Source organism: Hippoglossus stenolepis, chromosome 21 (genome assembly GCF_022539355.2).
Source record: "Hippoglossus stenolepis isolate QCI-W04-F060 chromosome 21, HSTE1.2, whole genome shotgun sequence".
Taxonomy (NCBI): domain Eukaryota; kingdom Metazoa; phylum Chordata; class Actinopteri; order Pleuronectiformes; family Pleuronectidae; genus Hippoglossus; species Hippoglossus stenolepis.
The window spans coordinates 18,564,865-18,578,500 of NC_061503.1; the positions used below are offsets into that span (position 1 = coordinate 18,564,865).

Sequence of the window (13,636 nt, forward strand, 5' to 3'; positions counted from 1 at the left end):
TCAGAACATGAAAACTGAATATCTGCACTGAGATAAATGTGGAAAATCTATTTATTTCAATTTTCTAAAGACTTAGTGCTGAGTTAACAACCTACAGCAAAGATCCATGCACCATTTAACACATTTAACAAATGAAAAATTGTCAGTGTGTGAAAAGGTAATGGTTTGTTAATAAAATGTGAAGGTGGAGCTGGAACGTGTCGGTTTAACTGCTCCATCATCAGGATGTTTGACGACAAGATTTCCCATTTCAATTTAAAAGTAGAAGAGAAGAAGTAGAGGGACGCATTGTATTTGCAGAAGAACATTTTTGACAAATCTGCAGAAAGGATGTGGAGCTAAAAGACTAAATAATGTTTCCACCATCTTGTTCAATCAGTGACAGAGAACTGAGGTTGTTTCAAAGGATGAAGAGTTCATGAGGGTTCAGAAACACTGAAGAGGAAGAAGATGATGAGGGTTCAGAAACACAAGAGAAGATGAAGATGATGAAGAAGAAGGAGATGGTGAGGGTTCAGAGACACTAGAGAAGAAGAAGATGATGAAGAAGATGATGAAGAAGAAGAAGAAGAAGAAGAAGAAGGAGATGGTGAGGGTTCAGAAACACTAGAGAAGAAGAAGATGAAGAAGAAGATGATGAATAAGAAGAAGAAGAAGAAGAAGGAGATGGTGAGGGTTCAGAAGCACTAGAGAAGATGAAGATGATGAAGAAGAAGAAGATGGTGAGTGTTCAGAGACACTAAAGAAGAAGAAGAAGATGAAGAAGATGTTTGTTCCCAGCTCTTCTTCCTCTCCTCTTCTGATCCAAACCCTCACAACACCAGACATGTTCACCCCGCACATTGCGCATGCGCAGTACTCGGCGCTTTGAGCCTTGAGGAGGGAACATGGAGACAGTTGCAGGTGAAGTCGAGTTGTAGACGAGGTGAGTTTAAAAACACGTAAACACGTATTAATGGGACCGAGTCTGTTAAAACTAACAAGCGACGCATCGAGCTCCTTTCGGCCGCTTTGCTCCGGATGCGCAGCTTGTTAGCGAAGCTAGCCGGCTAGCGTTAGCCGGTTAGCTAGCTAGCTGTTATTGTTTTTCATGATTTCGCGAGAACCAAAATGGAGGAGATGGCTGCAGCCTGTGTCCTCCACAGCCACTCCCGAGTCCTTGTGTGAAGCCCCCCACTCACAGTCCCCCTCACCCGGGCAGTTAGACCCGCACCCAGCCCCTGTGTGCTTGTACCGCAGTGCCAATGTAGCTTAGCGTGATTTTCAAATCCCGGTGGAGGGTTTTAGGAAAAGTAGAGATCAGGTCCCTCGGTGCTGCAGCTTCCCTCGGTTTGTGTTATGGAAGCTGGTGTCCATCTTTAACTCCCAACTCAAAGCCGAGCAACAATAACAGGACACTGGGGTTTTATTGTTATGCTTCTTGCAGGAAATCAGCTGCTCGGCTCACATGGGAGCCACGTAGCCGTGGTTGCAATGCGGGATGAGAAGTCCCTGTGTTCGCCATGACTCTGAGATCCACGCTGTTTCCAAAGACGGGATCCAAGCAGAGCACCGACACCATCGACTTCGACATCACGCACTTCGGGGCCGCCACCGTGAGTCCGCTGATCCTGCGGAGGGAGCCGTGCGACTTCCTCCTCCATGTGCAAGACGTGCAGGGCGGCCACATCCCGAGCAAGTCACAGGTCTTAGACCAGATTTACATGACAAGCAAAGTCGCCCTCGCCGCCACAGTTGCAGAAGTAGTTCAGGGTGACAATAAAACTGTGGGGGTGTTGTCCCCTGTCAGACCAATGGGGGGTGAGGGAACCCCGGTGAAAGGTAAACCCCTCTCTGTTGACAACATGGATAACCCTCAGATGGCTGTGAACAATAACCCCAAGGATGCTGGGGCCGAGGACAGCGGCAAGGGGGTTGTCCCCGGAGTCGTCGGCACCGCATCCATTGAACTCTCGTCTGAGGGCAAGTGGAGGAACATCAGGAAGACCCCTGCCAATCCCCACACGCAGGCCAACTGCCTCCGACAGATCCTGCTCCTGCAGCTGGATCTCATTGAACAACAGCAGCAGCAGCTGCAGTCCAAGGACAAGGAGATAGATGAGCTCAAATCAGACAAAGAGACGGTATGTAAATGTTGTTTTAATCTTAGTCTGGGTTGGGGGGTACAGTGCTGATTAGATGTGCATACAATGTGAGGGTTTTTATTCACGGCTTCGTCTTTTGCAGTTGCTCGCTCGCATTGAGCGCATGGAGCGTCGCCTTCAACTCACGAGAAAGGACCCACCGCGGGATAAGCGACTGTTCCAGCCCCTGGAGCCTTGGACCCCTGACAAAGAGGACATGTGGGATCTGGATGTGGAGGAGAGTCCACAGCCCAACCAAGCCAACCCACTCCCCTTTAGTCGGGGGGGCAAAGGTCAAAAGAGGTAAAAGAGACAATGGTAGAAGGCACTCATGAAATATCTGCCACAGTACCTGCCCATATAAACCTCACTTCTTTATCATTTTTCTTACCAAACACAGGAAGTCTTGTTTTGGAGATGCAAAGGTCCAGAAATCCCGGGGCAAGAGTGCAAAGCTCAGCCCCCACAAAGCTGAAATGCAGCCCGGTTCTCCGAATCAGAGAGAGCTGCGTAGTAAGGAAACCCCAGAGAAGATGGGTCCCATGAGGTCTGGGGCAGAAAGGGACATTTTGCTTCCGTGCAAAGAGGAGCCTGAGCTGAACTGCCAGATGGAAGACCTGCCCTTCATGTCTACCACAGAGATGTATCTGTGTTGCTGGAACCAACCTCCTCTCTCCCCTCTGCGGGAGACTTCTCCTAAAAAGGAGGAAGAGGTGGCCAGTGAGTGGACTCCTCATGTAGTACATGATATGCTGATTGTTTGTAAGCCTAACCTATATCCCATCTTTAATCACTTTATCCGTCAAATGTACTGAGCACTCTATCCACGGTGATCCTCCTCTCCATCCGTCTTCCTCCCACTCACTAGTTCCATCCTGGAGAGAAAACTACATCGAGCCCTTGGAGGACGACTCCTCCAACTCAGTGGAGGTGAGAGACACACACTGATTAAAAACTGTTCATAATCCTACTACCAGAGTGTGACAAGTTACCTCACATCAGACGGCAAAGCATCAGCCTCATGAATAATATAAGTGTGATCTTGTTTTCCCATCAAGCCGATGGATGACGGCGTGTTTTTGAAACGCCATGCAAAGCTCGAGTTGGATGAAAAGAGGAGGAAAAGGTACAAACAAACGTTTCAGCCCATAAAACCTATAATAAGCTGCACTGCGCTGTAATAAACATTACATGAAGTAGTTATGTTCAGTGCAAGCGTGCAACTTAAACATTATTAGTTTAGCGCTCAAACTGCTCTAAAGCAGGACAGATTGAATTTGTTGTCTATTAAGTCTTGATTCATTATTTAATCCAGTAATAAGCCAGATGTAGGATTTCAGAGCTCTACGATCTTTCCTCATTTCCTTTTCCGGCCTGTGTTTTCAGATGGGACATCCAGCGAATCAGAGAGCAGCGCATGTTCCAGCGTCTGCAGCAGCGCATGAACAGGAAGAAAATCGTCCAGGAAACCGAGCCGGAGGTTTCATCCTTCTATCCCGACACTGAAGATGGTACGTCCGCAACTCCTAACATCCACAACACCCTGAATAAAACTGGGTGTGGTGTAAAATGTCAATACCAACTATTAAATGGATTCTAACTCTTTTTTCTTTTCATGTCTTCCAGTTGAAGCTATAGTGATCACTCCTTTCTTGCCTGTGGTTGCGTTTGGACGACCGTTGCCCAAACTCGCACAACAGTAAGTCGGAGCTGCTCGATTCTGCTTCATGCCACAGTTACTGTGTGGGCAGCACATGCTGGCGTAATCCATAACAACAGTATCCATTAAGTCTGTGGAGTATTTTAAAATGTTTACATTTTGTCTTCCAGGAACTTTGAGCTGCCTTGGCTGGACGACCGGAGCCGGTGTCGCATCGAAGTTCCCAAAAAACACACACCTCACCGGACCTGTCGGAAGTGAAACCCATGTGGCACAAACAGCAGAGAGAGAAAACGCTCACGCCCAGATTAGAAAATACCACATCTATCTTGTCTGTGATGGGGGGGGGGGAGACGAGTTATCAGCTGCTATGTATAATTGCTGTTCAGTCTCTCCAGTCTCAACATGTCACCACACACCAGCTGATGGGAGGAAGCTGCGTCAGCGGGTGTCCTTGATATTTTCCATCTCATTTACACCTCTGAAAGAAGAACTCGGCTTCCGTGCATGATGCTGCAAGATCGCAGTCCCCCTGTCAGCAGCCGGGGAAGATGAAGTATCAGTTTCTGTCCTGTGTCCAACAGTTATATGCATGTTCAGTAACAGAGTGTTTATGCATAAGTCAGCTGACAGGAATCGATGGGGACTCGAAGCTTCAACACGTCCATTTCACATTGCTCGTCATTTTAAGCTGAGTAATCAGAGCTTGAACTGTTGATCAAGAGTAACTCAGCTTTTTGCTCTGGGGTTTTCCCGGCGCTGTGTCGTGATGTGTAAAGCCGTCATTGTTCTCACACACCTCAATTAAGATGTTATCACTGTTCTGGTGTGATATCTGGACTTTGGAGCCACACTCCGCATGATGTCATATTTAAATCCAACGTGAGGAGGTGCAAAGGTTTGAAAATCAAGTCGCGGACGATTAGACGGGTGGTAAAGCCGACATGGAACCCAGTGATCTGTTCCCTTCTTTTGTTTCTTACTACCTTTTCTTTTTATGTGGGTTGCATGGCTCTGTTATACAAAAAAGATTGTAGCATGGCTTAACCTCAGAAAGGAGAATAATCTCTGCTCCCTGGGCTGTGAAGTCTACAAAGTACTGTTCTTTGAAAGCATGAGTTTTTCGGCTGCTCCGTTCAGTGAGATTTGCTGGTTCAGCCCGAACAGCCGCATCAAAAAAAAAAAGACGATCTGATTAAAAACAAAAGTACAGTTCTGATCTTAATCTTCATCTTACATCCAGTTAATATTAGCCGAGTTACGTGTATGCACTGGTGTCCTGAGGATGCAGACATCCGGAGGAGCCATTTTAGATGATTAATAAGCCTGCTAGCTGTAGTCATAGCGATGTTCACTAGTATGCTCTCTCTCTCTAACATGCTGCCAGTTAATCTCTCCCTCTCTGACGTCATCACAGTCAGTGTTTCTGCTGGTGTTTCTTCCTCGCTGCGTTTTTGCTCGACCTGTTTTACATATTGATGCAATGGCTTCGCGCAGCTTCAGTACATCGACCTGCCAGACGTGCGTGTCGGCAGACGCTGGAAACACAAATCTTTTCTTTTTCTGTACATAGCTTTCAGAAAACAAATGTACATAAAACATGGCTGTTATTTTTTTATTATTTAATGTCAGAAGTGTTGAGTACATTCAATATTGTTCTATGATTGTATGTTGACAAATTGACAGTTTTGAAAGTTAAATTGTTTTTGGAATAAAAATAACTTGTCTATGATGTGTTTCAAGTTTGCGACTTGATAAATGGGAAATGTGTTTGAGGAAAATAGATATTTTCAATGGAAGCTTCTACTTATTAACGCTTAAGGTTGAATCTGCTTATAACTGCATTAATTACATACTTATTAAAGCTAAATAGGGGGACAAATACCCATAATTAAACTTATATAAGTACATAAAAGCACATACCTCTAAATCTGCACCAAACTTCACACACATGAATATCAGTCCCCTAAATATATTTTAAAAAACTCTTAATGTTGGAGTGTAATGTGTAAAAATAATTATTTGATCCGTGTGCATCCTTCCACCAAGTCTCAATCAGTTCAGTAGTTTTTGCATAATCCTGCTAAAAGACACAAACAATGAAAACATAACTTAATAAAAGAACCAAATGAATAAACCAAACTCCAGGTGTAAAAAGTCTTAAATAAAAATCACCACTTTGTTAAATCTGGAAAAAAAGTTTATTGAATAAAGAAAAGGCAAAAAAACCCCAACAGGACAGTTTAAACAAAAATAAAATAAACATCACCGACTCTGAACATTTTGGTGAGAATCCTGCAGATCTCTGACGCTGCAGAACTCGGGAGTGATGAGTCGGCTCTAAACACTTTCCTTCTTCGTCTCTGATCATTTAGATATTTTCAGAAAATAAAACTGTCCCATCGGTGAATACAGACAGAAACATTGTTGAGATAATACACAATCACAATCTTCAGTTAGACCCGGACCTCCGTCCACTCTCACAAATAAACTAATCAAAACCTTGTGTCTGGGCTATAGAGTATATTCCATATGATAATCATGGTGATGATGATGATACAACGAACACCAAACCTGTCTGATGTACAAAAAGTGCTGAGTTTGTTTACGTCACCCATATAAAATATCCACTTGTGTAATATTACCCACGTTCACCCGGGTTCTTTTAAACATGTCAGCGTTAGTGTTAGTTTAGGTTGTGAAAACATCATGCCTTGACGAGTTAGTTTTTACACAGACTGTGAAATCAACTCTCAGAGGATCTGCGTCATTTGGCAAAGTCTTAAACGTGACATGAGTTTTCTTAACCTATGACGGGTAACGACCCTTGTGGGGTTGTTTGTTTTTCTATTTTTGGATTAAATACAAGATACACGCATGAAACGAAAACACCTCAAAACAGAAAGCAACACACGGGCCGGGAAACAGCCAGCGTTCTGCCAGTTAACCCTTCAAAAAGAATCTAGAGTGTGTTTGTGTCTTTATCGACAAACCCTGTCTGTCAGATACTGAGTTTAGTCTCTCCGCAGGTTGTTCAGCCGCTCCTCCAGATCGGCGTCCGCGTCGGCGAGGGCGGCCTGGGGCTCCACCTTCTTCCCTCCGGCCACCGCCAGGTTTCCTCCGGGGGTGGGGAGATCTGAGGAGAACACAGAGTGGGATTTCAGTGTCATAACAAACAAACAAAACCAGACATACGACATCTAGTACAAGTACAGGGTTGGGTTCTGATTAGTTATTATAATTTGTATTATTACAGGTATTAAAGATCGTTCCATCTTTACAACCAGTCGATCACAAGCACCGTGTACTGTGACTTACAAATTCACTCAGGTGTCATTTAATTTAACTGTGAAATCCTAATTTTCTGTCTGTGCCTTCTATGCAACCCTGTTTAGACTTTATATATTATTACCATTTCTATATTTCCTTATATTCATAGAGATGATTCCTATTTGCTGCTGTAACATGAAAAATTTCCCCCTAGTGGGACTAACAAAGGATTATCTTATCTTCTCTTCTCTTACCTCCTGATTAGTTATTATTTTTGTCCATAAAATGTCAGAAAATAATGAAAATGTATAATTTCCAACAGCCCAATGTGACGTCTGCTCATGTATGATAAAGAAAAGCTTCAAATCTTCACATCTGAGGAGCAGATATCAAAATCTCAGATCTGCCGGTTGGAACAACAGGTTGTGAAAAGGATTGTATGTCGTGTAATTAATATCAATGTTGATAAGTTTAATTAACTACAACTAAAAACACGTGTAAAATGTTCATTCATTGCGATGGAGCGTTGTTTTTCCTTACGTGACAGTTCGTCGGACATATTCAGACCCAGCTCGTCCAGCACCTGGGACACGATGGCGTCACTGCACATGAGACACAATCACACACGTCAACAAGGTAAATGCAAAACAAAAAGATTGATTCGTTTGTACACAAAGGAAAAGGTTGTTTTGTCCATTACCTCTCCTCCTCATCATCTTCATCACCCATGGCGTCGTCAATGGCGTCGTTCATCATCTCCTCCTTCATGTCCATGATTTCACTCTGTTTTTCAAATTCCATCATGATCTTCTGAATCTGAGGCAGTTTCAGCTGTGAAAGAAAACAAATACACGTTCGTCATCACGTCTTCTTTAATCCCAACAGAGTGACTCAGTGAATACTGGACGGACCTGTCTGTTCATAGTGGCCATGGCTTTGGTGACGCCTTTCATAGCCTGCGCCATGCTGTTGTTGGACTTGAGCGTCTGTATCTTTAAGCTGACAGCCTGGATGTTTGCTTTCATCATGATGAACTTCTTCACGTAGCGCCTCGTGCGAACCAAATCCTTCGCCATGATCTTGACGGCATCCTGCAAAGAATAAAATAACACAGAGTTAGAATCCTCTCTTTACGATTTGATTCCCTCCTCATAACAACACGTGTTCATCTCACCATTTGTCCCTGTTTGGCCATTTTCTTTATGTCAGCGATGATCTTCTTCTCCTGCTGCTCCAGTTTGCTTCGCTCCCGGTCCAGGTCTCTCATGGCCCGATTGAGCGCCCTCTGGTTCTGCCTCAGCATCTCCTCCGGGGTCCTTCTTTTCCCGAACAGGAAATCCATCTGCTCGAAAATAGAAAGGAATGTATTAGGGGAACTGAAATTATTTGTTAATTTGATTTATTGATTGACCCAAAATAACCCAAAAACATGAAGTCCTTTATCAAGCAAAGATATCAAACATCCTCTGGTTCCAACTTCTGCTTTTAACTGGTAATGAAGATAATCATTATTGTTTTTATTTTCTACTATTCTCACACATTTCATTGACTAAACTTTAAGTTCAGGGCAACAAATGATGCATATCTTCATGACCAATTATTCTGTAGACTGTTTCCCAATACATTAAAAGAAAAGAAGTAAATCCCATAACCAGAGGTGCCATCTCCATGTCCCTGTTTTCTGACCAACAGTCCGAGACCCAAAGACAATCACTTTGTCTTCATATATGAATTCGCTGCAGCAATTAGGTGATCGACAAGGAAATTAATGATTTTAGTCCTTTTTCAAAACATATAATGGCAGATGTTTGCTGCTTGAAGCTTCTCAGACGTGAGAGTAAAGTGGAAGTCTTTGGATTCTGGACTCTTGGTCAAACAACTTATCAATCAAACCTTAGGCATTTGGAGACGTTGCTGTGGTCTGTGGAGAATTAAAACAAGTGTTATGTTGTCAACGGTTTCAGGATTTTACAGAGCAAGACAATAAACAACTAGAAAAATTCCTCCTGTCGAGAAATTTTTGAATGTGTGCCTAGTGCTCGCTGCCGGCTGGAGAGAGACGAGAGAGAGATCCAAAGCCTTGGACATCTAAGACATCAAAGACATCAAAGACATCAAAGGCATCTTTCCTGGCTAAACACACTGGAAAAGAGAAAGCTAAACTCTAGCAAAGCCCTCGAACAACGTGCGATTATTCAAAAACGTATAAGTCCTATCTGTGAAATAAAAACACAGTGAGAATCCCAAGACTTTGCCGAACCTACGGATATACTGTTTTTGGGGTTAGAAACACACGGATATCTTTTCTATTGGATAGAGTTACGAAATGGGACCGTGGGAGCGAGTTAGAAAAGATGCTCCTTCCAGGAAGTTCCTCTCAAAATGAACATTAGACCCAATGGAGAACTAAAGTTAAAACATGTATACAGCCAAAAGTTTAGCTCGGAGATGTTTCATAGTGACAGTTATGCGAGGCTAACACGTTTGCCAAAGTTTTGATCTAAACATCATGTATGACAACCTCCATTTGTGGCTTTGGGAGCTGAACATCTGTCCTGCTCCTCTCTCGCTCTAAACGGCCGAGAGACATTGACTCCCATTCATCTTGTCCTCGATGTTTTTGGTGATTTTCGAGCGAAATTTCACACGGAAGAAGAATAAGAAGTGAAATAATACGTAAACAGAATAGTAAGATGTGGCCAATGTACAGGTACACATCCTAATCATGATGAAGAAGACGAAGAGGAAATCCTCACACGACAGAAGCAGAGGAATCGTTCAGGATTCTGTTAACACTTGCTTGTTCAGTTGTGAACGTGTGAATCGGGGATTCGAACCTGTGGTCACAGTGGTCAGGCCTGTTTCACCTCCTTGTTTCCTGGAACATGTTACTCAGCAGTTATCTATGTGACCGGAGGCCCTGACGTCTTCAACCGTGATGTCTCTCACACATTAACCCCAGAATCACACACTGCTCCCGGCTGTCTCTCATGAAACCCCCCCCCTCCCCCGCACGGCGTCCAACTCACCGTGAACCGTTGAAAAAGGTTTGATTCCCGCAGGTGAAAGTGTCTCCGGGCGTCTTCTCACAACAATATCTTCGACTGTTTGTTTTTTTTTCAACCGACGCTTCCGTGTTCAGAGAGTTTCACTTCCGGGAAATGACGTCAGGGAAGCACATCGAAGGAATGGACGTGCAGCTACGTCACTCGCGTCAAGCTCAAGATGCCGAAGACAGGAAGTAAGAACTTTCAAAATAAGACCTAAAAACTAAAAGCTACTGTGAATATAAAAAAGGACAATAAATAACTTTATTAAAATAACCAAGAATCTTATGGTGATTGCACATTTGAATATTACACTGTACACGTGTTTAATGATGAGCTTCTCTGTAAACTCTGCATCATATTCTCATCTTTTCATTTTACACATGTTGCTATAACAAAAGATTAAAGCAATTAATTATTATTTTCATTATATGAACATGTGTTGTTTGTTTTAAACAGAAAGAATAACCACACGCAACCAGTTTTATAATTATTTTTCTTGGCCAAATTTCATATTTATAAATATAAACTTGCTAAATTAATAAAGAATGTAAAAAAAAACCAAACTATCTATCTATCTATCTATCTATCTATCTATCTATCTATCTATCTATCTATCTATCTATCTATCTATCTATCTATCTATAACATGTATATGTACTGTATTCATTAATATATTGAGGGAAAGAGTAAATTGTGTAGTTGGTATGCTAACAGTTCAGTCAATATTCTATCAGTCCTCTCATTGTTTAGTTATCTATCATATGGTTTTTCTGCACTGCATGAGGATAATTTATTCTCAGGCTTTTACTTTGTAGGAATAAGAGCTCGATATCCGGTCATATTCTCTAGCTCTTGACGCAGCTGCTCTGCACATGTGCGTGTTTCACGTAAGGAAGTCGAATGCATGAGTTTTGGATGGAGACAGAAGGTGGAGGAGGCTACACAGAGATTCAGTGAACTCATCATGGGAGATGTTCAGTGAAACCTGCAGACACATGATCTCTGGATTCATGGATCTCTCAGGGAGTTGAGCCACTTTTCTCTGAGGCAGCTGCAGCTCTTTGTGCCTCTGGACATATTTACATCTACTTCAGCATGTGGGTGTTTACATCAGCAGCTCGTCAGCACAAGTTGCTGCTGGTTCGGGGCAGAGGATTTTACAAGTCGGTCTCAGGAGCGGGCTCACAGGTCGCCTCTCACCATGTCACAGCGTCTCTCCTGCACCCAGAGGACAGCAGCTTCAACCCTGGGGTGAAGAGACGACACAGACACAACGAGACTCGTGAGAGGTCAGTGCAGAGCAAAGTGTGGAGGGATGAGATCCCAGTGATGCAGAAGACAGGTCAGAGGAAGGAAGACTCCCACAGAGTATCCTCTGAACTCAGGAAGCTGTGTCTGGAGGATTCCCCCACAGAGAGGGAGAGGCCGGGGACGCAGAGGTCAACACTGGACTCCAAAGTAGAGATTGTTTTTGGCGTCGCTCCCTGTCTCTTGGCTCTGACTCAGGGCAGAAGGAAGGCCCATAAGCTGTTTGTAAAAGATGGCGAGGCCTCTCACCGGGCCTCTGTGTTGAAGGTGTGCGAGGAGGCCTGTCGGCGAGGGGTGCGAGTCCAGCGGGTCAGCAAGAAGGAGCTGGACAGGATGTCTTCTGAGCGAGTTCACCAAGGACTGTGTCTGCAAGCCAGTCCTCTGAGCTATCTCACAGAACACTCAGACTCTGCACCAGGCAGAAAAGACCCCCCTCTGTGGCTCGTCCTTGAGGGGATTCAGGACCCCATGAATCTGGGGGCCATCCTGCGCTCTGCTTACTTCCTGGGTGTGGACAGAGTGGCCAGCAGTCTTCACAACAGCTGTCCACTGTCTCCAGTGGTCAGCAAGGCCAGCGCCGGAGCCATGGAGGTGCTCGGGGTGTATGGATACAAAAACCTTGAAGATATGGTGAAGCTGAAGGTGGCACAGGGCTGGCAGGTGGTCGGCACAGTGGCCGCTGAAGCAGACGTGTCTCAGCTTCCTGTCACCCAGTGTTCAGACTTTCAGATGACAGGACCCACGGTGTTGCTGATGGGTGGAGAGGGGGGAGGATTGTCCCGGGGGCTGCTCTCTCTGTGCCAAACGCTGCTCACCATCCCAGCAGGCAGAGATTTGTTTCCTGGAGTAGAGTCTCTGAACGTCTCCGTCGCTACTGGGATCCTGCTGCACACACTGCTCTTCTCCAGGAAGTCGACCACATGACCACACCAAAGACGTCTATCCATATACTGCTGCTGACCTTTGAGGGTCACATGGGACTTGAACCAAATGCAGTACTCTGCAAAGGTTTTAGGCACTGAAAGTTATGTCAAAACAGTCAAGTCAGCAGACTTTCAGAAACAAAGTCACAAATAATCATAAGCCATACGAGCTGTGTGTGAGCACGGAGACCTGAGCTTGTGTATTGTGCAGTGAAGCTCGATTTCTGTGGTTTTATGTGCAATTATAGATTAATTCTGGATTTGTCTGCATATGATCTTTCTTCATCTCTCCTTTTCCTTCCATTTTCTGTTACTCCCTTTATCGCCTGAATTTTCAGGGATATAACAATATTTTTAATTTAAAATTTAAGTGTAAAACTGAAAAAATATCAATATACTTGGTGGATAGGTTATCATTTATAATCATCATACTCCCCATTAAGTAGGATGGGAAGTTGCCACAGTTCTATGGATTCTGTCTGTCTCAGTGTCCTCTGTCTCTTCATGTGACCCCAGACTGACTCCATGATGTTGAGACCAGGAGTCTCTGCTGACCAGTCTAATCTGCTGCAGGACTCCGTGTCCTTCTTGTCTCTGAAGACAGTTCTTATTGTCCCTGATGGTGTTGTGTGATGGATACATATCTAAAGTGCCGAAAGTTTTTTCACTGCTCTGTATCAGCCTGTACTTTAACCAATGATACAATGGAACTGAGACTTGGCCATTAATGCACAGCAGAGTTGCATATTAATCTGAATGAAATGTAACATTTCTATCATCCGAAGTGGTTTAAAGGAGAAGACAAATCTCATGAAAAGACCAACAATGAATTGATCCTTTTAGATATATTATGTGTCTATTCAGGAGATTGATATTTAAAATGATTCTGTGTAACCGGGCTCAATTAAAAATCCATGAACACACACACACACACACAATAGTTTATTTTGACTCAATCCCACACACACCAACATGCTGCTCCAAATACTCTCAGAGCAACTAATGTGTATCAATCCACAGCTGAAAATAGTCCCGGAAAAAATTCTGTTTCCACTGGTTTGAATAAAGCTTGTAAATTAACTAAAGTGTGGCCTCATGTGACATATGATATAAGGATGCATTCAGAATCTTGCTCAGGCTTCCAACATGGACAAGTGCAAGCCATTACATCTGTGGTTAATGTTCCCAGCTCTCAAGTTCTGCTGAGGAATTCTACAGAGAAAACCCCAATGTACTTATCTTGTTTTTGCAATCACTGGAACAGATGTCTGTATATCTTTTTAATTCCTGTGGGCTTATAAC

The 13,636-nt window shown here is 43.7% G+C and overlaps 3 protein-coding genes across 5 annotated transcripts; 2 read left to right on the forward strand and 1 right to left on the reverse strand.

Annotated features, from left to right (window-relative positions):
* Positions 1 to 806: 806 nt before the first annotated feature.
* msl1b (MSL complex subunit 1b) lies at positions 807 to 5,515 on the forward strand. 2 transcript variants are annotated; one of them, XM_035145615.2, is made up of 9 exons: positions 807 to 925; positions 1,427 to 2,123; positions 2,227 to 2,426; positions 2,524 to 2,885; positions 2,992 to 3,053; positions 3,182 to 3,249; positions 3,510 to 3,634; positions 3,750 to 3,822; positions 3,954 to 5,515. In XM_035145615.2, exons 2-9 carry the CDS (start codon positions 1,503 to 1,505, stop codon positions 4,042 to 4,044), a joined length of 1,602 nt encoding a protein of 533 aa, XP_035001506.2. In that variant the 5' UTR covers positions 807 to 925; positions 1,427 to 1,502; the 3' UTR covers positions 4,045 to 5,515. The 2 variants fall into 2 exon arrangements, with proteins under 2 accessions (XP_035001506.2, XP_047194240.1); XM_047338284.1 differs by having other exon boundaries at positions 2,524 to 2,843.
* A 450-nt stretch (positions 5,516 to 5,965) lies between these two features.
* chmp2a (charged multivesicular body protein 2A) lies at positions 5,966 to 10,239 on the reverse strand. 2 transcript variants are annotated; one of them, XM_035145616.2, is made up of 7 exons: positions 10,083 to 10,216; positions 8,947 to 8,974; positions 8,228 to 8,395; positions 7,965 to 8,144; positions 7,754 to 7,884; positions 7,594 to 7,655; positions 5,966 to 6,919 (listed from the first exon to the last, which is right to left on the reverse strand). In XM_035145616.2, the coding sequence occupies exons 2-7, from the start codon at positions 8,953 to 8,955 to the stop codon at positions 6,798 to 6,800; spliced, it is 672 nt and encodes a 223-aa protein (XP_035001507.1). In that variant the 5' UTR covers positions 8,956 to 8,974; positions 10,083 to 10,216; the 3' UTR covers positions 5,966 to 6,797. The 2 variants fall into 2 exon arrangements, with proteins under 2 accessions (XP_035001507.1, XP_035001508.1); XM_035145617.2 differs by lacking the exon at positions 8,947 to 8,974 and having other exon boundaries at positions 10,083 to 10,239.
* A 728-nt stretch (positions 10,240 to 10,967) lies between these two features.
* On the forward strand, positions 10,968 to 13,414 carry mrm1 (mitochondrial rRNA methyltransferase 1 homolog (S. cerevisiae)). The gene has a single exon (XM_035145306.2). It carries the CDS (start codon positions 11,199 to 11,201, stop codon positions 12,333 to 12,335), a length of 1,137 nt encoding a protein of 378 aa, XP_035001197.2. The 5' UTR covers positions 10,968 to 11,198; the 3' UTR covers positions 12,336 to 13,414.
* The last annotated feature ends 222 nt before the right edge of the window (positions 13,415 to 13,636 follow it).